A 22,864-nucleotide genomic window follows, 5' to 3' on the forward strand; every position below is an offset into this window, starting at 1 on the left:
TGCATATTTGATTTGCATATGAATGCCCAGATGAAGTTTGATTAGAGCAGTCAATTGATAAAACACTAGGTATTTTGATAGTTTTCACCAGTCATAAAAAGTTATCTGATCGTTTTCAGTACACGTCAACTTTCCAAACTTATCCAACTTTTGTTGAATAATCAGATTAACAAATTTAAGGGTAAAATCATCAAGGCAAGAGAAATGACGACGAACAACAGAAATCCTTAGAGCAGACCTAAAATTCGGGAGTATTCTGCAAGGCAAACATCCAAAAACCCCTAGAAGTTCAAGAAAAGATTGAGAAAATTCATTTTTTTTCTATTTAAAATTTTAAATCACACAGAATTGTATGGGGGAGTATTTCATTTAAAATAATAACACAAGTGAATCACAGGATGAGCTGGTCTAGTGCATTAGCTTAGTATTATTGATAGTGAATTAGTGAGTTCAATTCCCACAAGGATAGGTCTTGACAAAAAAAAATATTCAAAAAAAAAAATCCTAAGGAGACTAAATAATTTCTCACAAATATATTACCTTTCAAAAAAAAATTCTCACAATATATCAAAAATGTATGCCATGAAAATTTAGCTGGATTAAATGCTAAGATTCAATTATTCTCCAAATTTTGTAACACAAGATGCATTCGCCATAGCCAAACAAATTGCTCAGATCGTGCAATCTTGACCATCCATTTGGAGACAAGAGATTGATGGCTGTGGTCATTTACCCATAGTAATTTACTAATTTTTGGGCCATGGCTAACCAAAATAGTGGGGCCCACGGACTGAATGGCCCGGATCATGGTACCATTGTGTCGCTATGCCCAAATATCCCCATCAGAGGGAATGAGGGATGTTGGTGAAAGCTCTGAAAATTGATGCCCATCAAAGGGTGTCTTCAACAGACTTTGTGCCTTAGTTTTTTCAACGTAAACAACCCACAAATCCGAAAAAAATACATAGAAGGGGAGAGATATATTTAGAGACAGAGAGAGTGAGAGAGATTACCTTTGTAAGGATGCTTTGGATCCTTTGTGGAAGAGAAAGTGGAGGCGCAGAGAGGGAAATCGAGGCCGGATTGGCCGGACAAAGTGGCGAAGAGTGAAGGCGCAGAGAGGGAAAGGGTTTGCAGCCAAAGTAGATCTAGGGTTTTTCTTCTTTCTTTTGTAAAGAATTAAGACTTAAGAGCTTAAAGAATGATATCAGCACCCCTTTTTTGATGGCCTCAATAATGTCAAACATTAACAACACAAGTAAATAATGTTATCAACACCCCCTCTTTTTTAAGCATTTCACTGATTTTATATAACATAAGTAAATACGTATTACGATAATACGATTTCACTATTTCGATTTTCGTATGGTATTTTCCGGTTCGGTTCGGTTCTCGGTTCCATGTCCCCAAACCCAGAACCGAACCGATCGCCACCGGTTCCCAGATTTGGGAACCAGAACCGAACCGGGTCCACTCAGAACCGAACCGAACCGAACCGAAGCACCCGGTTCGGTTCGGTTCTTCGGTTTTACCCGGAACCATGTCCAGCCCTACTCGTGCCCTCTCAAGTCTCTCATTCTCGCCCTACGCTTCTCTCCCCAGTTGAGAAACAAAATTTATCATGAAAAATAAAAATTCATGGTTGACAAACATGGCCACGTTCCTTTCCCCTCTCCCACTACACTACATGATAAACTAATATTCCATGGAAAAAACTTTCATGTCCGCCAAACATGTTTGAATTGCAAGAAAAACGATATGGTTATAGGTTGTTGTTTATAAGTGTATTGTTATAAAACAAAGTTTTTTCAAGATAAAACTTGAATTCCTTTCACGTGTAACCAAACAATGGAAAAACAAGAAATTCTGGAAAAGTTTTTATTTTTCCAAACCTTTCCATGAAATTCCTATAAAAGAAATTCCATTAAAAAAAAAAACACGTATAAAAGGGCTGGATATAAAAAGGATACAAAATAGAATCCCCTCTCTCCGAATTCCTTTGATTGGGTTAGGGTTAGGGTGAGGGTTTATGGAAGAAGGAGAGAGGGAAGAGGAGGAATTATTGTGGAGCTGGGGAGCTGGTTCAGAAGGGCAACTTGGGAGGGGCAGGGTTGAAGATGAACACCTCCCTCAACTTGTATTTCTGCCCTTACCCCATCTTTCAATTTCACAAATCTCTTGTGGGGGTGCTCACACCATTGCCTTAACCAGTAAGAAATCCTATCTTACTTATTTCTATCCATTCATTAGATATTACTTTCATTTTCCCTGTAATTCAATTCCATCTTTACTTAAGCATACTTGAGTTATGGGTTTCTGTGTTATATGGATGGAATGATCTAATTGTATGCTGTTTATTGTATAAATTTAGATCGTTTCTGTTGTATGCTTTCATATTTAATTCTCATCTGGGATTTGACAATGGAACTTAGCAGCTTAACTCATTTAATTATCTACTTGAGGCATTCACTAGACATTCATTAGTAAGTAATCTCATACATGGCTGTCTTGAGAACTATTGATCCTTTTGTAATCAACTAGCGTATTTGGTGTTATACTCGTTACACATATCGAACTCAGCCAACAAGTCTTGCCACCTTGCTTGCTTAGGCTTGAGCTTCTTCTGTGTTTGGAAATAGCTGGTGGGACAGCGAATGTATAGCTATTTCGTATCTTCACCCTGAGTGGGTGCGCTTTTATATGGAAATTGATATCATCACTCCTTTTTTCAATAATATAGCACTTTTTTTTAATAGCTATAATCAAGGTTTTAATTTCGGTTTTGGAATGCGCTTTGGTCCTCGCCGAAAAAAAAATTTTAGCCGAAATTTCAGCTGAAATCTGCCAAAATCAAATAAAACAATATTTTATCTTCTACAAAATTTTTAAATTTTGTTCGAAATTTGGTAACGTTTCGAGTATACCTGATTTCAATTTCGGTCTCAACTGAAACCCGAAATTTTGGATTTTGGTTGAAATTTAAAACCTTGGCTATAATGGAACTCCTCTTTGCATATTAAACTTTTGTGGTTAAGTGTTAAAGGCTGTTAAAATTCCCAAAAAGCTATCAAGTGCTAATTAAAAGGTTTTAACAAAGTGAGGAATGGCATTATAAAAAAATGGGTGCAAACATCATTGTCCTATATTTTATAAGATTTGTGATATAAATTGCTGTTCAAAATTATGGACAAAGCTTTTTCTTTTTCCTTTCCAGGTGGTGGTAGGGTACTTACATGGGGGAGAGGCACCTGTGGTCAACTTGGTCTTGGGGATCTGGAGAACAGTTTACAACCAAAGCCTGTAAAGTTCTTGGAAAGCTTTGTTATATCTCATGTTTCTGCTGGATGGAATCACTCTGGATTTGTTTCAGGTCTCTTCAGGCCCAGAAATAAAGGCTACTTCAGCCAAACACTCAGAATTTATTTTGAGATTGTCAGCTGCAGTACAATGGCTTTTATTAATGACATTTTATTCAACTGTATACTGATGTTTTACTCCCAATAATAATTCAACTCGTCATATTTGATACTTAGTTACATGGTGCATTATCCGCATGGTTCTGCAATTGGAAAAACATTTCTTGCTCATTTTAAAAAATACATGTGTAGATTCCAAGTGGTTGTTAGTTAAACATTCTAAAATCTCCTTACAGAATTAGGCCTAGGTGATGAATTTGTTTCACTTTGGTGCATTCATGATGTCCCTAGAACAGTCTCTGGATTAACTATTGGGCGGGTGCTTGTCCTTGCTAGGAATCACTATGCGATAAATAAATAAATATGTATGTATGAATGTGTGTGTTGGGAGAGAGAGAGAGAGAGAGAGAGAGAGACATACACACACACACATATACATATATGTGTGTGTGTGGATCAAGACAGCATTCTAGGATCTGGATCACTGTAGTTTTAGGCTTTTAGCTAAGAATTTAGGGTTTTAGTTGAAATTCTTGGGGTTTTAGTTGAAACTTTTGTAGGCAAATGTAGTGAGAATCTTTGTCTTCACTTTGTAGGTGGAAGCATCTTCTTGATATATATACCAGACAAAAGAATCTTGAGTTTCTTAAGTGGGAAAGATTTGGAGTGTGCTGAATCCTTGGATTAGAAACTCCGGGCATGACTTTAGGGGGACCAAAACCATTTTGCCTCTGGTTACAACTCAATTCCGGACGAAACACCCAGTAGTCATTCTTTAAAAAAAAAAAAATCCAACAAAATCACTTTATATTTAAACAAAGTTGAAAAAGATATATTTAACATACCTAAGTTCCCCTTTTAGTAGGTTTTCACAGACTAACTATTAATAATGGTTTACTCATCAATTTCATATATGCATGGATCTAGTGCGAAATCGATGCATCTATGATGTTCTTACATGTGTTACGGAATAAAATAGTTACCTTTCAAAAAAATATGATGGTCTTACATGTTACCACAAACTAAAAACATAGAAAAAGAACAGACGAAAACAAAATAAATACTATTAGAAATAGTAAATTTATTAACATTTAATACCGTTAAAATTGTAAAATTATTAACATATAATACCAACCATTCAAAAAAGAAGAAGAAGAAAAATTAACATATAATACCATTAAAAATAGTTAAAATTACTAATCTGTCAGTAATCTACCATTAATTACATGAGAGATCCATGAATATGGTGCCAAATCCATGGACCTATGATGTTATAAAAGATAGCTGAAGAATAGCTATCTACATGTAAAATTATTAACATATAATATCATTAAAAATAATTAAAATTACTAATATGTCAGTAATCAACCATTAATTACGTGATAGATCAATGAACATGGTGCCAAATCCATGGATCTATGATGTTATCAAAGATAGTTGAAGAATAGCTATCTACATGCCTATCTATCAGAAACACATGCCCATAGAAAAATCCTCAAAATGAGGTGTTTATGAAGAATCCAATTGGTTGATCCTCACTCTAATGTGTTCAATGTAAGTTAATTACATGTAAATATTTTTTCCTTGTAAACACTGTAATGATGGTTAATATCTTCACCAACTTCATACACTATTTATATATAAACTTCATAGTAGCTTGTGCTCAATTCTTATTTTCATTGATAGCAATATATTGAGTGGTTCTTGTATATTTCTAGACTATGGTATTTACTTTGGATTGTCACTTCGACATTGGTTTTTCCTTTGATTGTTTGTATCTTTCCATTTCAGCGAGTGGGCGTCTTTTTACTTGTGGAGATGGCTCATTTGGGCAACTTGGACATGGTGATTATCAGTCACATTGGTCTCCTGTTGAAGTTTCATTTTTCGTTTCTAAGCATGTTGGGCAAATAGCATGTGGGATGCGTCATTCACTTGTTTTATTAAAAGGTAAACATATAATAAATATGATATGGTATTGCAGCTGTTTTGTCTATAATTTCAACATTATTGTATTTCTATAAAAAGGACCAGCTGAAGGAGTTTGTAAGTTTTTCTTAATGAAATCAGTAAATAATCATGTATGATGAAACATAGCAATTCAATCTGTCACTGCGCTTTTTTTTGAAAGAGGTAGCCAATTTTATTGAGAAAAACAACGAAGAGTCGGAGACCGAGATTGTCTGTACATAGATGGACAAAACAATAAAAATAAGCGAGTACAAAGCAGGGATAATCAGGGAGGAGGAGAATCATAAAGCGCCAAAGACTCCATGGAGACTCCCGCTTTTGCAAGGCCATGCGCCGGAGCGGCGCACATGCTGGAATGATTTGTGGACACGGACACGAGTGTCATATGTCGACATGGGCACGAGTGTCGGACATGGCAAACTCCCAAAATTTAGAAACAGGGACACGGCTAAAATACGAAGTATATATAATCATGATTTACATATACGGATTCATGTGTTGTTTCAACATGGATACGAGTTGTTTGACATGGCAACATCTAAAAATCTAGAAATGGGATTCGATTGTTTGTGTGGTACATTAAGTGATGCAGATAGTAGGCCAATAAGTGGCATATTTGCCCGTTAGGATTTATTTCCATGTTATTTAGTTTCTAGTATTTTTATTTCCATGTTTTAGTTTTAGGGATTTTACGTTCCATGCAATTTTATTTCTGTTGCCTATAAATAGGCCTCTTGTATTAGGGATTTTTAACTTTGATGATTAATTGAATTGATTGAGATTTCTCCCCTCTACAGGTTTCTTCTCCTCTTCTCCTATTCTTCTTCTCTCCCCTTATTCTTCTATTCTCTTCTTCCCCTATTATTTGTCTATTTTTCTCTTTCTATACTACTTCTCCCTAAATTCGTCTCTTCTACATCTAATCTTCTCCTCTTCTATTTCCTTTCCCGATCCTACATCAAATTTGGTATCAGAGCAAAGGATCCAAGCTGCTGTCGAAAGATCGTACCACGAATTGCCGGAAATCTCCCCGAAAATCTGCAAAGAAAGTGTTCTTGCTGCTGAGTTGACTCACCCAGTTAACTTGGGTGTCTTCAACCTCTTGAAACCCTAACGTTCATCTCTTGGTTACAATTTTCCAAAACCTGCAAAAACCCTTTTGTTACCCGATTCAAACAGCCCAACCTCAGCCAATTAAAGAGTCACAAACTCCTCCTAACCCTCTTCTCCTATTATTCCCTCTCTTCTCCTTTTCTCCTATTCTTCTTTTACTTCTCCCTAATTTCGTCTCTTCTCGCTTCTCTTTTATCCCCTTTCTTCTATTTCTCTTCCCTATCCTACATCAAATTTCGTATCAAAGCCAGGTTTCGATCCTGGGACCTGTGGGTTATGGGCCCACCACGCTTCCGCTGCGAGTTGGTTAGCCTACATCATTAAGTAGTTGGTTAGATTTGGTAATTAACTATTTTGGAGGAAATGTGAAAAGAAGCCCTTCTTGCGTCAAGGTACGCCCTCACCCCATACGAAATCCGATAAGCTGAAGGGGAGACTGGACCTGCTCCAAATGCGGCTACCACAACTTCAGATGGCAAAGAGGGTGTCGGTGCTGCAAGCTTGGGAGAGTAGAAGGTATATCCTGGCGGTCTCCGTCATCAAGAGACCACACTTCCAAACCACCAAAAGAAAGGTTCGAGGGGGTTTGGCTAGATTCTGGGGATATCCTAGTCGGTACGGAAAAAGGGACCCCAACTTTAACCATTTCTGGGAAGGAGGTGAAGGTTCGTAGTCATCTTCTAAAATCCTACCTAGTTGGTAGGTTAAAATGGAAAAATTGGAATCTTATTGATATATGGAATTGAGCTAATATTCTATAGAAAATTCCGACCCTATCTATGCCAGGCATTTTTGAAGATGGAAGAAAAGGCATGTGGTAACTTCCTCCATTTCCTCTTTGCGTGGAGGCCGGAAATAAGACAAGAGGAAAGGGCACTCTGGATCAGCTTTATTGGGATTCCCCTACATGTATGGGCAACATCAACTGTGGAGGCTTTGGGAAGATTATTTGGAAAAGTCCTAGATGTAAGAATGGAAGGAAGCCATGGCCAATGTATGACCCATGCATCGGCACTTATTCTTACTTCGAATTGGCATGAAATCAAAACTTTTGTTCATATTCGGGTACAGGATATCTGTTTCAGAATAGGTATAGAAATTCGGGCATCCATGCCTCCGAACCGAAGAATGATACAGGAACCTATACATACTCAAAAGGAAACGCCCATCAGGGCCTTCTCTGCCCAGGTCGACCCCTTGGAATTGTGTCCGAGTCTTTTGAATCGGCCACTGATAGGTCCTAAGCAACTTTAGGCTGCTCCACTGGCTCAGTGGAGGAGGATCCCGGGCGTGGGTGTCCAGAATATTGAGAAGTCATTCGGAGGCGACAATTCTGGTCAGTGTAATGCTTTTGGGCCGCCCATAGTTCACCCGATTCGCCCCGGTAGGCCAGCCCCGAGTGGCTCACACGGAACATTTTCGAAATTCAAAATTCAAACGCGCCAGTCTAATCGGAATGGGCCCCCCAAGAACATCCCATTAGAAGCAGACAAAGCTTTGGGAGATCCAAAGCAAGTTATATCACCTCCAATAGGCATGTCTGCAGGACAACAAGGTCAATATGACAAAATCAACGCTTAGCGGAACCTCGGCTCAATTAAGGTACGGAAAATCAAACACAAAAGCAAAAAGCTGTTTGGCACCCTAATGAGTGGTATCTTTGGACAATCTGTAAAAGATATGAGCTCCCAGACCCCATTTTCAAAGTTTGGAATGTCCAGGACGTGTAAATTTTTGCAACAAGTGCTGGGACGTCAAGCCTGGCGGAGAGCCCTCAACTCTCCCCTTCTGTTATAAGTCCTTTTGGGTAAATGACAAATTTTGGAAGCAGTGGCTTTCCAGGACGGAAAGTTAGTGGAATATGCAAAATCTAGACCTCTGGGGAAGTGTGCTCTTTGGGAAGGAATGAGTACCTTTTTGATTTAAGTGACAGATGGCTCTTCGTTACTGCCTACATTAACTGGGAGGCGGAGAAACCCTCGATAATGAAACCCCTTTGCTTGTAGGTTTTAAGCAGATAAGTGATTATATCAGAATAGCATTAGTTGCTTAGCACATTTCCGCATACTTCGTGGGGTCCATTTATTGGTAGGTAAGATGGTTCTTCCTTAAAAGGTAGTCTTTGGGCCTCTTCAGGAAAAGGAAAGGAAAGCAAATTTGTAGAGTTTAAAAATGGATTCCAACAGAGCCACCCCCTCGGAAGTTCGAACCTTCAAACGAAGAAGGTTGGAGGCGGCAGACTGCGCATCTTGAATTGAGACTTTAACTGATGTCCAAGTCCTAAGGTATGATGAATCCAAGGCCTCTCTTGAAGCACCCACTCCAAGAGAGATTGTCAAATGTTCCATCAAAAGACAATGGAACTAGTTCAAAGCGGATTTTCTGCAGAACGTGGATGAGCTCTTCCCCTTAACAGGCACTCGCAACATTAAGGATATCTGTTTGACGGGTTACAAGCTTCATTTCTTCAAGAACAGTTTGGAGGATGAGAAAATTTACGTCGTTTTAGTTGGGATGCAAACCATATGCTATGTATTCGGAAGCTAGAGGAACTCATCACTATTAATTCGGACCCGATGGAAGAAGTCCATCTACCTGAATTTGCCTAAAGAAAAGGAGTTGCAAGCCGATGTTAAATTTCTTCTAGGCGAGTTAAGGAAGTGCTCTTAGGTTTGGGGGAGTCAGTATGTTAGTGCATACATAGTTAGTTGTTTGGAATTATCTTGTTTTGGGAGCTTTGAAAAGAGTATGAAGATTTGATGAACAAAAAAAATAGAAGATCTTCTGAAGGGGTTTTTGGATTTTGGCGGATTGTTTTTGAGTTTTTGTTTCAATTTTGCAGGTTGTTTCAAGATCTTCAAGGAAGATTGCACAAGAAGGTTGTCTTATTTTATGGAGGGTTATTTCTAAGATCTTCGTTGAAGATCGCAAAGATGTTTTAGTAGATTCAATAGGGGTACTTGTAGGATTGATCTTCTAGGAAGATTACAGTATTTGAAATATTAGTATTTTGTTTCGTAGATGTACAGGGGAATGTAAGGGGGAATAGCTCTGGACCTTATTCTAGGGTTCTGAAGCTATCTCCTAGGACCTTATATGAGGGTTCGTGGGGGACTCCTGGTCCCTTATCATGTAATTCTCGTATGATCATCAATATATTCTGTCAATTTCCAAAAAAAATAAAATCTAGAAATGGTGACATGTACACACATATAAACTTCGATGAGAATCCCATTGGTTTCCGTGTCCATGGTTTCAGCCATCCCCACAAGCCTTGGGATAGCATAAACATTCAGAGAAATATGTCCAAGACAGCGACAATAGGAACAGGTATTCATTGTCTTACAGGTATTCATTGTCTTACAGATGGGAGCAAGATGCCCATACTCCTTCCTTCGAAAATTTCATCTTACAGACGTCACACTGGCGTGGTCATCCCTTCGTCACCGTGGGCCAAAAAACGATATCTTGTGATGAAAACGATCCAGCATATAAAGTCGCTTTAGTACAAATACAAGTTTCAATCTCAAGCAATTCAGACAAAACAGATTAGATGTTAGGGAGGTTTCTGCTGCTAATTATGTTTTCCCAGGCTGTCTCAAACTCAAGTCGTAGATGCGTAAGAAATTGCTTAACACGGGTACGTTCATGGAGTGTTAAAAAATTCCTTAGTGGAATTTTATCAGAAATATTTTGAAATATTTTGAACACACCTTACAAGTTCATTAATCCAAAATAGTAAGTCTGAATATCCCAGGTATCGCTATTGCAGGATACTTCTATGTAGATTGCGTAGGAGATCCATGCACCAGATGATCTGTTACGTTTTTTTTCCCGGTAGCGAGTGGTTGGTTTGTTTTTTTGAGTAGAAAGAAGCAACAGACAGTAGTCAGGTCCAGTACAGAGGCAGAATATATGGCCACTACTTCCATCATTGCAGTTTACATTGATTAGACACTTGTTACGTGTGCTTCACCTGAGGTCAGACGTGCATACTCTTTTCTGTGACGATCAGAGTGCCGTCAAAATGTCATAGAACCCAGTATTCTATGGCAAGACTAAGTACATTGAAATTAACTTCCATTTCATTCGTGAAATAGGTAGAGGATTCTGAGCTAATAGCAGTGCATATCTCCAATAGAGACCAAGTAGCAGATGTTTTCCCTATAGGCCTAACTTCTGAGTGCCATATTCTCTTGATTGACAACCTGAAAATGTTCCAAGGAATGTGTTAGCTTGAGAAGTGTCAAGAAAGAGGTTAGATTGGCATACTCTTGGACAATCAGGGAAACAACTCAGGTGAGGTAGAGGTGTTCCTGTGTTAGTGCTACGGCAAGAGTTGCAGCTTATGTTTTCCACCAATTTGGAGATCCTTTGTGGTTTTGAATATGATTAGGTGGGTTTTTTTTTAATGATAAATATGAGTAGGGGGGTTTCCGTTCAAAAAAAAAAAAGAGAGTAGATGGGTTAGTAAAGGTTAATTGTTTCCATGGAAAGTGACCGAAAGAGATCCTAGACATTTGATCTACCATTGCAGTTTCAAATCGGTGTGTCCTCGGGGAGACTAGCAAGTTAGATGATTCCTTGGCAAACGGAGTGGGAATTATGAATTGTCTGTGCGAGAACATGGACCTATTTAGGTAGCAGCTGCATTTGTCTTTCTTAGTTTCTCTTTGTTAGATGTTTTTTTTTCTTTTTTCCTCCTTGTCTCCATCTTCATCATGAAATTTGGACATTTTCTTTTCTATTTTAATAATTACTATCATTTAAGAAAAAATAAAAGTGTCGATCATGTGCAACCATGATATTTAAATTGCCTAGGACTGGTTGGCCTAAAAAATGTGATTTCTTCATGTGCACCTGTTTTAGAATATTGAAAGTAAAAAACAATCACAGTTTACATATACAGCTCTTCATGCTACCACGATTAGGATTGTAATTTCATGTTTTTCATGCTATCAAAATTAGTAGTAAAAACATTTTTTTCAGGATGAATATTGTTGGTTATGAATGTGATTTTAAAGCACAAAACTGCGCTCACGATAATCATCTTGTTGATTATGAATGCAATTGGTTAGTTACTTCGGTAAAATTATTAGGTATTGCTCTGATGCAGATCCTTCGGGAGATTCAATTTATGCATTTGGTTCGGGAAAACGTGGGCAGCTGGGAATTTCTATAGATAGGGTCAAGAGATCATTCCCTCTTCCTGAAGTTATTACTGTATTTAACAATGGTGATATAGTTACCATCTATGCAAGTGGAGATCATAGTGCTGCCTTGTCTGGTAAATTCTATACTCCTCCCGCGCATAGTTTTAAATTTCATCCGAAATCTGAAATTTCGGCCAAAATTTCGAGGAATTCAATTTTTTTTTTTTAAATTAATAATTTTACGAAATTTCGGCTGAAATTACCTAAATAATTAATTAATTCTTTGTTTTTTACTGGATTTCGGCCGAAACCGAAACTGAAATTTAAATCCATGCTCCCGTGTTTGCATTATGTGACTATAAGGATGATTTGCACTTAATTTCCTCATGAGTTGATCTTATTGATATTGTTGTAATGATAATCCTGATTAGCGAATAAGCAGCTGTACACTTGGGGCAGGGGTTTCAGTGGTTTTTCAGATTATTACCACCCTCAGCTTTTACCTTCACCGGAGAAGTTCTCTCAGGTTGCTCTAGGATGGAACCATGCTTTACTATTAACAGGTGGAAATACTTTCTGCAATGTTTCAACAGTTTTTTCTATTTTTATAGCTTGTCAAATAATCTGATAAATAACTTTACAGATGATGGGGGAGTATTTATGCTTGGTGGCAACCACCATGGGATGCTTAGCAGCCCTGTGCGAGGGAGCTTGGATAGGCAAGAGCCCGATCACTGTCCTCCATGTACTAGCTCATATGGTAAAGTACTTTTTTTTACTCTGCACCATGCAAGCTATGTTGCACATGCCTAGCAGGTATGTAAGTTCTACGGCTTGCAGAAAGCTCTTAAATGATAGGGTTATGCTATGTTGCATTAGTAAGGATACGAGTGTCGGAATCCGACACGGATATCGAGTATCGGATTCGGACAGACCTCAAAAAGAACTATTTGTGGATTCGCCAAAATATTTTAATCAATTCTCAAATTTGAATTTTTTTTACATTATAATATGGTTATAGCAAAACGGTAAGGTTGCTATAACCATACCAAGGTTATCCAAGGTTGTCCATGGTTGTTAGATCAGTACCAATGCCCCTAGGATGATGGTTGGGACTCGATTAAAGGCTAGTGTGATCGAATTAGAAAAATCCGCTGAATAAATCCACGGATCAACAACGGGTCAATGAGAGCCGTTGAGATCGCAAGGGTCGATTTACACATTTAAAGGGCTCAAATCCACCAATTAATGGTTTAGATCGTCAATTGGGAGTGAGGATAAGTAGCCCGCTTCGAACGGTTCGAAAATACGATTATTTGACGGAAGATTTGACCGCTCGCGAAATCGATGGTTCTCATTTAACAAAGGATAATTAAGAAGAATAAAAACCCATTTCCCCTCTTTTTCCAGTCCCCAAATCCCCTATAGACACCCTTTCTACAGCTCAATTTTCCTCCCCCCCCCCCCCCAAACATCACATAGCCACCCCCACCTTTTCACTTTTTGGTTAAATTGTGGGATTGCCACATCACCCCACCTTTGTTCAAACCTTGTCCTTTGTACACCTCACACAAGTGGGCAAATTTGGTGGTTTCAATCTACACCTTTTGTCCTTTGTACACCTTTTTCAAAATTTTGTCTTCCATACACCTACCGTCCCCAACGCACAAAAGTATACGTTTTTCTCTTCTCAATCCCTTACTTTTCCCTCTCTTTTGTCTTTTGTACAACTCACACCCCCTCCACCAAAGTGCACAAATTTGGACTTTTCCTATTTTTTTGTTGTTGCAAGCAAAGCTTATCTTCTTGATATATGTTGTCATCTAGGCCATTGATGGACCATCTTTTGAGTGGTGGCTTGATCTAAGTCATTTATTCAAACCAAGGGCGATCAATCCAACCAACTTGGTGGAAAGGTGGCAAAGCTATCTGTTGCTAGCCAACCACAATACATCACACCTTCTTGATCCTATCTTCTCCTCTACCAACCCACTACCACCCTTAGATCATAACCAATTAGATATATTCCCTCCCTTCTTCCCATCTCCAAAGCACCCCTACTCTAGCCTATAACTAGAAACCCACCATTCAAAGCACAACTCAAAGAATCATAACCCTCCCCTTTAGCTAGGAAAATTCCTCCCGGTTTGGATTGAGGGTGTGGGCCTGAGTGAGTCTCGAGTTTTGGTTGAGGGTTGGAATCCGAGTTGGACTCGGATTCTCGGGTCCAAGTTTGGGTTGGGGTTCGAGTTGAACTCGGGTTGTGGTGAGGGTGAGCCCGAGTTTGGGTGTTGAAGAGGAGGGAGGGGGTGGTATTAAGGGTTAGTTAAATAGAAGTTGGATCCTACAGTATAGCCGAATGGATTAGGGTCCTATGGGAGAAAAAGGTGCGAATGGTGCTATGGATGGGCTGATGGTGCTATAGGTGATGAAAGGTGTGAATGGTGCTATAGGCAACAAAAGGTGTGAATGGTGCTAATGATGGGCTGATCGAGTTAATAGAATCGGATAAAGGTTGATGGTGGCTCATGGGATCAGATGAGACTTAGGATGTGGGCTATATGGGCATGAGGACATGGATGAGCTTTGGTCTAATAGAGTCATGGCATATGGATGTGGATGGGCTATGGTTAATAGGGCATGCTGTTGGGGTGGTAACATGGTGTCCATCCGAGGGTTATGGGTTTTGCTTTTGGATTGGACTAGGGAAAAGCTAGGTGAGTTAGGTGATTCGGTCAAAGTCGTGAAGGAGTAGATGGCGTGGTTGGGTCGGGTGAGTTGAGCGGGTTGGCTTCTAAGAGTTGAATAGGTCTGGTTTGATGGGTCCTTGGGCTAGGCCAAACGGGTTCGGGTCTTGAGTTTGGGAATTAGGGTGAGTGGGTTGGGGATTAAGCTAGGTGAGTGGGCCATAGGGATTTAGTTGGGTTCATCTTAGGCCGAGTGGGCCATAGGGTCTTGTGGGGTAGGGTTGGGCCAATCTTGTGGGGTAGGATCGGGCCAAGTGGGCACTATCCGCAGATTTTTATATTTTCTTTTTTATTCTACGGTTTTCATCTACTATCCACGCCCTCTTTTCTTTCTCTTTTTTCCTTTTCATTTTTCAATCCACTGTCCACGCCCTCGCCTTTTTTTATTATTTATTTTGATTTTTGGATATTCAACACCAAACCTACTGTTTTTATTAAAATCCTACAAACACTTATCTACTCTATTATTATTATTATTATTTTTTTGAAAACCATTGTGAGAAGAAAAGGAGAAAAAGAAAGAACTAAATCCATTACTTTTATTTCGAACCAATGGATCGTCAAGATTATAGCTAATCCTTGCAAAAAGAACTGAAATTTTAACAAAATAAAGATCAGTATGGGTTCAAAAAACAATATGGGACTACCATGAATGGATTATCATGAATGGAGATTAGAACCGGAAGGCAAGCAAAAAACCATTAGGATCTCAGCACCTCATCATGGAAAAGGAACAAACAACACGATCATGAGTCTGAACATTAAGATATGGAAAGAAAAGCATACTAGAAATGAAACCAGACTAGTTAGAATTATCCTTAAGCATTGATTTGTAAATAATAGAAAAGCATCATGAATAAAACTAGCATGAGTAGATTAAAAACAAAACATCCATATTACCTAGATGGAATGAAGAGCTCGGCCATGATAGGATAAGGGAGAGGAGATGGTTCGGCCTCCAAGGGCAGGCTAGAGTTAGGGTGGTTGCACCACTTGAGAGAGAGAGAGGGTGGGACAAATTTTCCTAGCTAAAGGGGAGGGTTGTGATTCTTTGAGTTGTCCTTTGAATGGTGGTTGAGGGTCCCTGTTTTGGAGGCTAGAGTGGGGGTTCTTTGGAGATGGGAAAAAGGGAGGGCTTAGATCTAATTGGTTATGATCTAAGGGTGGTAGTGGGTTGGTAGAGGAGAATATAGGATCAAGGAGGTGGTGATGTATTGTGGTTGGCTAGCAAAAGATGGCTTTGCCACCTTTCTACCAAGTTGGTTGGATGGATCACCCTTGGTTTGTATTAAATGGCTTAGATCAAGCCACCGCTCATAAGATGGTTTATCAATGGCCTAGATGACACCACATATCAAGAAGATAAGCTTTGCTTGCAACAACTAAAAAAGGGGAAAAGTCCAAATTTGTGTGGGTGGAGGGGGTGTGAGATGTACAAAAGACAAAAGAGAGGAAAAAAGTAAGGGATTGAGGAGAAGAGCAAAACGTATGTTTTGTGGCGTGGGTGGGTGTGTGTGTGTGTGTGGGGGGGGGGGGGGGGGGGAAGGATAGGTGTATAAAAGATAAAATTGTGAAAAAGATGAGGTGATGAGGACATGTGCACAAAAGACAAAAGGTGGAGATTGAAACCACCAAATTTGTCCACTTGTGTGAGGTGTACAAAGGAAAAGGTTTGAACAAAGGGGATGTGGCACTCCCACAATTTAAGCAAAAAGGTGAAAAGGTGGTGGTGGCTATGGGCTGTTTGGGGGGAGGAAAATCAATGAAAAAGGGGGCTATACAAATGGTGTCTATAGGGAATTTGGGGCGGGAAAAAGAGGGAAAAAGGGTTTTTATTCTTTTTAATTATCCTTTTTTAAATGAGAGCCATCGATTTCGCAGACGGTCCGATCTTCCGTCAAATAATCGTATTTTCCAACCGTTCGAAGCGGGCGACTTATCTTCACTCCCAATTGATGATCTAAACCATTAATTGGTGGATTTGAGCTCTTTAAATGGGTAAATAACTGATGTGTAAATCGGACCTTGCGATCTCAACGGCTCTCATCAACCTGTTAATTCGTGGATTTATTCGGCCGATTTTTCTGATTCGATCCTTTAATCGGGTCCCAACCATGATCCTAGGGGCCTTGGTACTGATCGAGGGCGAGCCTTGGCGCAACGGTAAGATTGCTCCATTGTGACCTGGTGTTCACGGGTTCGAATCATGGAAACAGCCTCTCTGCAAAGCAGGGGTAAGATTGCGTACATCTAGCCCTCCCCAGACCCCGCAATGGCGGGGGCCTCGTGCACTGGGCCGCCCCCCTAATTTGGTTATTGCAAGTACTATAATGAAAATTTTAATAGGCAACACAGATATAATGTTTTATTTTCATGTAAGAAAGTTACTATTAGGATGGGTAAAACTCAAAACATGAGGTAATTGTAAAGTTGTGGCAGTAGTATTCAGAAACGACAAATAAAAGAGATCTAGAAGTGTCTCAAAGAATCCTGAAGTACTGGAATCCGAGATGTGTCCAACACGGATTCTTCGCCCATCTAGAAGAATCCATGTAACATAGGGGTTATGCCATTAATGTTGAAACATATGATGCCTAGAGACAGATACAGATACTGACATGGACAAGGGAATGGAGATACGAATTAGCATTTTCCGAATTCCAGGAGACGGATACAGGTAGGGGTCTCCCATATATATATAAAACTTATCCAGATTTAACATAGAAGATGGAACTGTTAGTAAATTAAAAATAGCATCTATACTCATATATTCAAAATTATAATTGCAAATATATGACACTAACAAGCAAATAGCATTATAGTTAATTTGAGCAGAGTAACATATGTTTCAAACATTGTAGCTATTGTGACCAGCAGAAATATCCATGAAATGTCTCAGTAATTTATACAATATCACAAAACTTGCTAGAATTAGCTTAGAAGATGGAACTTTTAGGAAATTAAAAATAGGATCTATAAGACTCGTATATTCAAAATTATAATTGCAAATTGCATTATAGTTAATTCGAAGAGAATAACATATGTTTCAAACATTATAGCTATTATGACCAACAGAAATATCCATGAAGTATCTCAGTAATTTATACAAGTATATTAACCTCAAGTTATAAATTTTATACAGTGTTTCTAACTCTATGAATTATACATGATGTCTAGAATTGTTAAAGGCCATCTTCCACACCCCCCTTGAATTTGATGCGCTGGATCAAAAAGCTTCAATCTGCAAACTAGGAAATCATATAGAGTCCGTGACCTTTGTGAAGATGTTAGCTAGCTGATGTGAACACTGAACATATCGACATGAGATCCTCCCTCTTGAGTAACATTGACATATGTAATGGCAATCCACCTTGATGTGTTCTATCCGCTCATGAAAGATTATACACCTTGATGTGTTCTATCCTCTACATCTAGCGTCATTACAACCAATTTTCTGTTTTGTTAACTAGCTGTTGGTAGAATGTGTTGTGATACTTTGGTGATTGCAGAAGTTTGCAGGCCCAATTTTCTTAAAGTAGCTGGGTTGGACGGGATAAAGGTCGTTTCCATCGCAGCTGGGGCCGAGCATTCTGCTTTAGTAACAGGTGAGATAACATCACACCATTTTTCTGTTTTGGAGAGTGCACTTCAGACGCTGATTCATTTCCTCATTTATGTCATGCTAATGGGTGCAGAGAATGGATTGATAATGACTTGGGGCTGGGGAGAACATGGACAGTTGGGTTTGGGAAACACTTGTGATCGGACAACTCCTCAAATTGTAAGCTTAGGCAATACGTCATCGAATGCTCATACCCGACTCAAAGTTTACTGTGGAAGTGGGTTTACTTTTTCTGTAAAATCAGTCTGTAAAAGTTAATTTATCATTCTTTAGTCAAAGTTCAGCATTGTCTGTACAAAAATTTGTGTTTCTTTTTTTTTTTTTTTCCTTCATTTTTTTCGTGAAAGTTTGGGTTCAAAGAGAAGGGGAGTGTATAGGTTTGATTTTTATGAAATTGGGAAAATTATTAAAAAAATGCAAAGCTTTGCAGAAATTGTGAATCAAGGGCAGGCTTTTGAAAAGATATAAAATTGGGAAAATTATTAAAAAAATGCAAAGCTTTGCAGAAATTGTGAATCATGGGCAGACTTTTGAAAATCATGACAGAGGGGTGTCAGGTGCGTTAGATATATTTTAGGACAAGAATACCCTTCTTGCTTTTCCCTCTACCTTTAGGCACGGATCCTAATGCCATTTCATCTACTCTTTTCACTATTTATCTTCTTCTTCCCCGAGCCCTCCAAACGGTAAAACTCCATATCCATTGCCATTGCCATTAGGAAAAAAACTCTATTGGGTTCTCTTTATTTTGCTTTGGGTAATAAACTTAGGGAAATGTTATCAGCACTACTGTATTTTGATGAGGGCACTCCTCACTTAATTAAAAGTACGGTATAGCCCGCACCATAGGATGATCCAATCCGTCTATTAGATGGGCCACAGCCCAAATAGGTTGTGCCCCAAAAATCATTTCCATAGGTTGATCCTAACCCTCTAACATTCAGATCTGAGGGTTAGGATCAACCTATGGAAATGATTTTTGGGGCACAACCTATTAAGAACCACTCTTTTGATAATGAAAAAGCTACTCTTTTCATACTTGACCACTCTTTGATATTGAAACCCCTCTTTTCATAATGGAACCACTCTTTTCATCATTGAACCACTTTTTCATATTGGAACCACTTCGTTCGAGAGTCCAAATGACCCTTTGAACTTCCGATATGAGTCTAGTAGTTTGTGATGGAAGTGGTACCCAATCGGGAGTCAGACTTGGACTTCCGATTGTTTCCGTGGACTCCCGATTGGGTACCACTTCCATCACAAACTACTGGACTCCTATTGGAAGTCCGGAGGGTCATTCGAACTCCCGAACGAAGTGGTTCTAGTATGAAAAGAATGGTTTCATGATGAAAAGAGTAGTTCCAATACCAAAAGCGTGGTTTCAATATCAAAATAGTGGTTCTAGTATGAAAAGAGTGACTTTTTCATTATGAAAAGAGGTTCCAATATCAAAGAGTGGTTATAGTATGAAAAGAGTGGCTTTTTCATTATAAAAAGAGTGGTTTCAATATCAAAAGAATGGTTCCTAAATAGGTTATGCTCCAAAAATCATTTCCATAGGTTGATCCTAACCCTCCGATCTGAATGTTAGAGGGTTAGAGAGTTAGGATCAACCTATGGAAATGATTTTTGGGGTACAACCTATTTAGGCTGTGGCCCATCTGATGGACGGTTTAGATTATCTTATGGTGCGGACCATATCGTACTTTTAATAAAGTGAGGAGTGCCCTCATCAAAATACAGTAGTGTTGATAACATTTCCCTGGGTTCATTATCCAAAGCAAAATAAAGAGAACCAATGGAGTTTTTTTCCTAATGGCAAAGGCAATGGAGTTTTTTTTCTAATGGTAATGGCAATGGGTATGGAGTTTTACCATTTGGAAGGCTGGGGAAGAAGAAGATAAACAGTGAAAAGAGTAGGTGAAATGGCATTGGGATCCGTGCCTAAAGGTGGAGGGAAAAACAAGAAGGGTATTTTTGTCCTAAAACATATCTGATGCACCTGACAGCCCCTCTCTCATGATTTTCAAAAGTCTGCCCTTATTCACATTTTCAACAAAACTTTGCATTTTTTTAATAATTTTTCCTATAAAATTCATATATATTTTTACAATGAGTTAAAAATTCAAATTTTTTTATGTCCATAGCTCTTTACAATATACTAGTAAAAATGCACGTGCTATCCATTTTAATTATCCATTTAAAATTGTAAAGACCACATCATAAGTTGATCTAAACCGTCCATGTGATGGAACCCAACATCAATAGGTTGTGCCCGTGAAATCATTTCAATAGGCTGATCCTAGCCCTCCAATCTATAGAGGTTTCCATGATTGTTGTTCCTCTTAAGGTGCCCATAATTCGTCAATATTTTTACAGGTGTCCTGCATTCGTAATATCAACATTTCTGTAATTTGACTCGCACATACTGAATAAGGAAAAGTAGTTTTTTCGTCATCGTTAGGGGTGCAACTTGGGTGTCAACTTGACCCAATTCGGGTTGGGTTGGGTCAAGCTGACCCTATTTGATATGATTCCAATTGTTGACCACCTCAACTCAAGCCGGGTTGTTTTGGATTTTGAGAACCAATAGTGAGTCACCAATAATCAGTTTTTAACTCACAATCGGTTCTCAAAATCCAAACAAAACAGGGACTAACAATTAACAAAGGGAAATATTATCTGCACTACTATATTTTGATGATCACACTCCTCACTTTATTCAAGTATGGTATGGCCCGCACTATAGAATTATCCAAATCGTCCATTGTTGAAAAAACACATATACAAAACTTCTTCAGATGGAACCTAAATTTGGGTTTCGGGTCAGGTCGGGTTGCCCAACAGCCCAACCCGACCCAACCCGATTTCCAATTGGGGTTGATTTTTCCCAACCCAACCCAACCCAACCCGATTTGCAAAAAAGCTTAACCCGACCCAACCCAAATTCGGGTTGAACCCGTCAGGTTCGGGTTGAACCCGACTTGCGTGGGAACATCCAAGTAACAACGACGGTTTGAAATTATATATAGTGCAAATGTTCTCACTACCATATTTTATAATGGCACTACTCACCGTATTTTGATGATCACACTCCTCACTCTATTAAAATGTACGGTATGGCCCGCACCCTGTGTCGGTACTTTTCGTATGTGATTATTACGATTTTACCTTGAAATAGTTTCTCATAGAGATAGATGTTAGATATCAGCAAAGGGGTTAATGGTAAAAGAGTAATGCTGACATGTAAATCCCAGACAAAAAGAAAAGAAATTTCTTTTGGATGGGCGACTTCCTACATAGGTTGTGCGCCCAAAATAATTTTCATAGGTTGATTCGAACCCTCCGATCTATGGAGGGTTATAGGTTGATCTAAACCGTCCATGTGATGGAACACAACATCAATCGGTTGTGCCCGTAAAATCATTTACATAGGTTGATCCTAGCCCTCCAATCTATATAGGCTGATCCTAGCCCTCCAATCGATAGGGGTTTCCATAATTGTTGTTCCTCTTCAGGTGCCCGTAATCCATCAATATTTTGCAAGTGTCCTGCATGAGTAATATAAAGTAGTTCTTTCGTCATTGTCATATGTCTTTACCCCTTCTTGGCAGTTTTTTGCCATAATTGTCATAGACAGGTACCCTGTGTCAGTACTTTTTGTATGTAGATTACGATTATATCCTCAAATAATTTCTCATAGAGACAGATGTTAGATATTAGCAAAGGGGTTAATAGTAAAAGAGTAATGCTGACGTGTGGGTCAAAAGGTGGGACACAAGCGGAAATAACGGCAAATGACACAATTGCGACACAAATGCCCTTACATGTGGGAAACAATTGGAATTATGACAGTGGGACACAAGCGGAAATAACAGCAAAGGGTGGAAGAACTTTACCCATTATTTTGCCTTTATATATAGTAGTTAGATTAGATTAGATTTTTTATGAGAGTTTACATGATGAGTGGGCGTGCATGCACTGTCAGGGTAGCCACCCTTGATAGTTGACCCAACAGCAGCCCACTTTTTTATACTTTTGAAGAGGCTGTTGTTGGATCAAATATAAGGGTGGCTTTCTTGACAATTTGCCAATGGAGTCATCACATTTGCATGAATTTTGCAAATTAGGTCGTACCATAAATTTGTGACCAAAATACTCATGGTAGATTTTTTTGGTTATTAAAATGACCAAAATGTCCATAAAGACGAAAATTACTCTGTGAAAAGATCAAAATACCCGTGACAGGGATCTCACCAACTTAAACCCATGCACCGGGCAGGGCCCACCATTTTACCTTATGTTTTGATGGGTAGGTCCCACAATATCCACCCGAGCCTATGCACAGGGCAGGGCCACCATTTTACACCTCAAGTTTTGATGAGGTGGGGGCATCATTTTACACTGACATGGACATGATCTAGACGCATTACCAGGATCCGTGGACACATTCCGGGGCCCTATCATAGGACCCGGAATTATTACCGATTGGATCACAACCAGCAAAAGCCCCATGAGACGGTCTTAAATCTGATTTTATCATGCTATTTATGAAAATACCCTCTAATTTTTATAACTTTTAAGTATTATTTTAGGGGTATTTTATAAAAAAAATAAGTCGCGTGTATTTTTTAGTGTGATTCTTATTTTTAGTAATTTTTCATTAGCTCTCTCAAGTCTCGAGTCACCCTCACCTCTTTCTTCTCTAACAATTGACCCTATGTCCCTAGCACTGCATTGTCGCCGCTGCGCGACTCACCCTCGCAGCTGCTGATCAAGTTTGCACCCGCATTCTTCTGTTTAAGTAGGACGAACTAGGACACCATGATGGACAGTCCA

At 39.0% G+C, this 22,864-nt stretch overlaps 1 protein-coding gene across 1 annotated transcript; it reads left to right on the forward strand.

Annotated features, from left to right (window-relative positions):
- Positions 1-1,978: 1,978 nt before the first annotated feature.
- On the forward strand, positions 1,979-18,330 carry LOC143885183 (Regulator of chromosome condensation (RCC1) family protein). The gene is made up of 8 exons (XM_077389224.1): positions 1,979-2,210; positions 3,215-3,370; positions 5,208-5,366; positions 11,617-11,787; positions 12,085-12,216; positions 12,297-12,413; positions 17,910-18,005; positions 18,096-18,330. Exons 1-8 carry the CDS (start codon positions 2,030-2,032, stop codon positions 18,278-18,280), a joined length of 1,197 nt encoding a protein of 398 aa, XP_077245339.1. The 5' UTR covers positions 1,979-2,029; the 3' UTR covers positions 18,281-18,330.
- The last annotated feature ends 4,534 nt before the right edge of the window (positions 18,331-22,864 follow it).

The sequence above is a fragment of the Tasmannia lanceolata genome, unplaced genomic scaffold (assembly GCF_043159265.1).
Source record: "Tasmannia lanceolata isolate RefF3 unplaced genomic scaffold, GAP_Taslan_0.1 ptg000008l, whole genome shotgun sequence".
Taxonomy (NCBI): domain Eukaryota; kingdom Viridiplantae; phylum Streptophyta; class Magnoliopsida; order Canellales; family Winteraceae; genus Tasmannia; species Tasmannia lanceolata.

Bases quoted from the DNA above. Each gene is read 5' to 3' on its own strand.
- LOC143885183 (XM_077389224.1), top strand. From the start codon at position 2,030: ATGGAAGAAGGAGAGAGGGAAGAGGAGGAATTATTGTGGAGCTGGGGA. The intron at 3,371-5,207 runs GTCTCTTCAGGC...TTTCCATTTCAG, and splicing joins TCACTCTGGATTTGTTTCAG to CGAGTGGGCGTCTTTTTACT. The intron at 5,367-11,616 runs GTAAACATATAA...GCTCTGATGCAG, and splicing joins TTCACTTGTTTTATTAAAAG to ATCCTTCGGGAGATTCAATT.